Source organism: Poecilia latipinna, unplaced genomic scaffold, assembly GCF_001443285.1.
Source record: "Poecilia latipinna isolate Pla-1442-1.1 unplaced genomic scaffold, P_latipinna-1.0 Scaffold3498, whole genome shotgun sequence".
In the NCBI taxonomy this organism is placed as follows: domain Eukaryota; kingdom Metazoa; phylum Chordata; class Actinopteri; order Cyprinodontiformes; family Poeciliidae; genus Poecilia; species Poecilia latipinna.
The window spans coordinates 50746-52782 of NW_015116114.1; the positions used below are offsets into that span (position 1 = coordinate 50746).

The 2037-nt window shown below is 36.8% G+C and overlaps 1 protein-coding gene and 1 long non-coding RNA gene across 2 annotated transcripts in view; both read right to left on the reverse strand.

Moving 5' to 3' along the window:
- Window positions 1-440: 440 nt before the first annotated feature.
- Window positions 441-693, reverse strand: LOC106941100 (uncharacterized). The gene is made up of 2 exons (XR_001423263.1): window positions 647-693; window positions 441-525 (listed from the first exon to the last, which is right to left on the reverse strand). It is a non-coding gene; the product is annotated as an uncharacterized LOC106941100 (long non-coding RNA).
- A 358-nt stretch (window positions 694-1051) lies between these two features.
- Window positions 1052-2037, reverse strand: part of LOC106941102 (vascular cell adhesion protein 1-like) — a 6724-nt gene continuing 5738 nt past the window's right edge. Inside the window, exons 3-4 of the mRNA XM_015024038.1 lie at window positions 1422-1724; window positions 1052-1347 (exon numbers count right to left, since the gene is read on the reverse strand). Coding sequence (XP_014879524.1) covers window positions 1052-1347; window positions 1422-1724 — 599 coding nt within the window. The remainder of the gene's footprint in view (window positions 1348-1421; window positions 1725-2037) is intronic.

Sequence of the window (2037 nt, forward strand, 5' to 3'; positions counted from 1 at the left end):
AAGTCCTGACATTCGCTCTCTGTAGCTCAGGGAGTAGACTTTAAAAATACTTTTCAGTTTATAGATCACTCAACAACATAGCTCCAAAATACACCAAACACCAGCTGTTGTTGCATCAACTTTCCAGACTGCTCAGGTTTTTTTCTGCTAGCCTGCTTTGTATCCCCAAAAACAAACACAGATAGGAAGTATTCAGCTTCTATGCACCACAAATCTACAACAAACTTCCATAGTACTACAAAGAAGCTGAAACACTGAGCTGCTTTAAATCAAGAGTAAAAAAAATCCACCTGTTTAAAGTTCTCTTTGAATAACAGTAAAAGGATTCAACATAATTGACTTGTACTATTGATTTTGATTATTGCATTTTGACAAAATGTAATGTTTATTGCTTGTTTCACAATTGGTCACTGCATGATGTTTTTATAACACTGACAGGGTTGAAGTGGGTTGTAACATTTTATTTTTAGTGTTACACACAAGCACAACTAATGAGCTTGACTAGATGAGGCGGTTTTGAGCCATCTGAAAAAACAAACAAACAAAAAAAACAGGAGAGATTGAAAGTAACCGTCAAACACCAAACTGTAACCGAGACCAGGAGCTCTACAGCTGAATTGTACCAACTCATACAAAAGTGTCTTACTTGTCAATCATGAAGGGTGTACTGCTAAGAGCTCCTATTCCCAAGATTCCCATTATAATATAAATCCAGAGTCCCGGTGTACCTTCAACAAGAGAACATCCTCAGCTTTCCTTGAATGGAAAATATCTTTTCTTTAAATACTGTTATCTTACATTTATTACTACTTTTGAAGAGGAAAATCTTAGCTGATTTTATAACATAGAATGTTCTATGTTATAAAACACAATTTGAACTGATGCAATAGTTCTTCATTGTCACAATGAAATTACATGATGAAATGTACCCAGATTAACAGAGCTCTTAGGATATTGACGAGATGGCAAAGTCTTAAAACAATAATTTAAGTTTGTTTCCTAAATTAACCATTTATTCTGCTTAAAACTGTTATTTCAATATCTGTAAGGGTTAAGAAAAGGAAAACAAAAAGAGGAAGCAGAACTTACGTTCCACTATGAGACTGATCGGTGATGATTTCTGTTTACCCAGCTTATTTGCAGCTACACAGTAGTACTGATCACCCTGAGTGAATTTAACCTTGTGAAAGATGCCTGTAGCTACTTTAGTGAATTTTTTGCGGCCTTTCTTGAACCAGGTGATTGTGGGAGAAGGTTTGGCTTTGCTGGAGCAGCTCAGCTCCACCCAGCTATCTTCTGTCACGAAATCTGATGGACTGAAGGATGCTGAGGTGTCTTTAGGAGCATCTGATGAAAATGAGACACATGAACTTTATTGATCAGTAACAGATGAGCCATGACCTGCTGACAGGATCACTTACATGAAACATCGAGAGTTACTTCTGTCTTTACTACGTTGTCTTTTTCAGCTGCAGGATGTCTGGCAGAACATATGATGATGAATTCATCATGTTTGTAAGTCAGAGTGAAGGTCTTCTGGATTTTAGTTGTAAAGGTTCCATCTGTGTTCTTCTCTGTTTGTCTGAGAGAGTCTTTTTTGAGATTCCAGGTGAGTTCAGGTTGTGATTGTGGACAGGGAGTTGAAGCTGAGCAGGTTACAGTGACAGGCCGATGCTCCTTCAGATTACCAGTAGAGACATGAAGGCTGGGAGTAAAAGGAGCATCTGAAATTTCACATCAGACACACATTTTACCTATTTAATTAATGTCCTATGTGTGTAGCACAGATTTACACATGTAAAAAACATGATTGTTGTCTGTATAATAAATGCATTGGAAATATACATACACTGAACAAAAATATAAACACAACATTTTGTCTTTGTTCCCATTTTTCATGAGTCAAACAGAAAGATCTAAAACATTTTCAATATAACCATTTCTCTCAAACATTGTTCACTAACCTGTCTAAATCTGTGATAGTGAGCACTTTCCCTTTTAGTAAATTATCCCTCCCGCCTTGCAGGTGTGGCATCT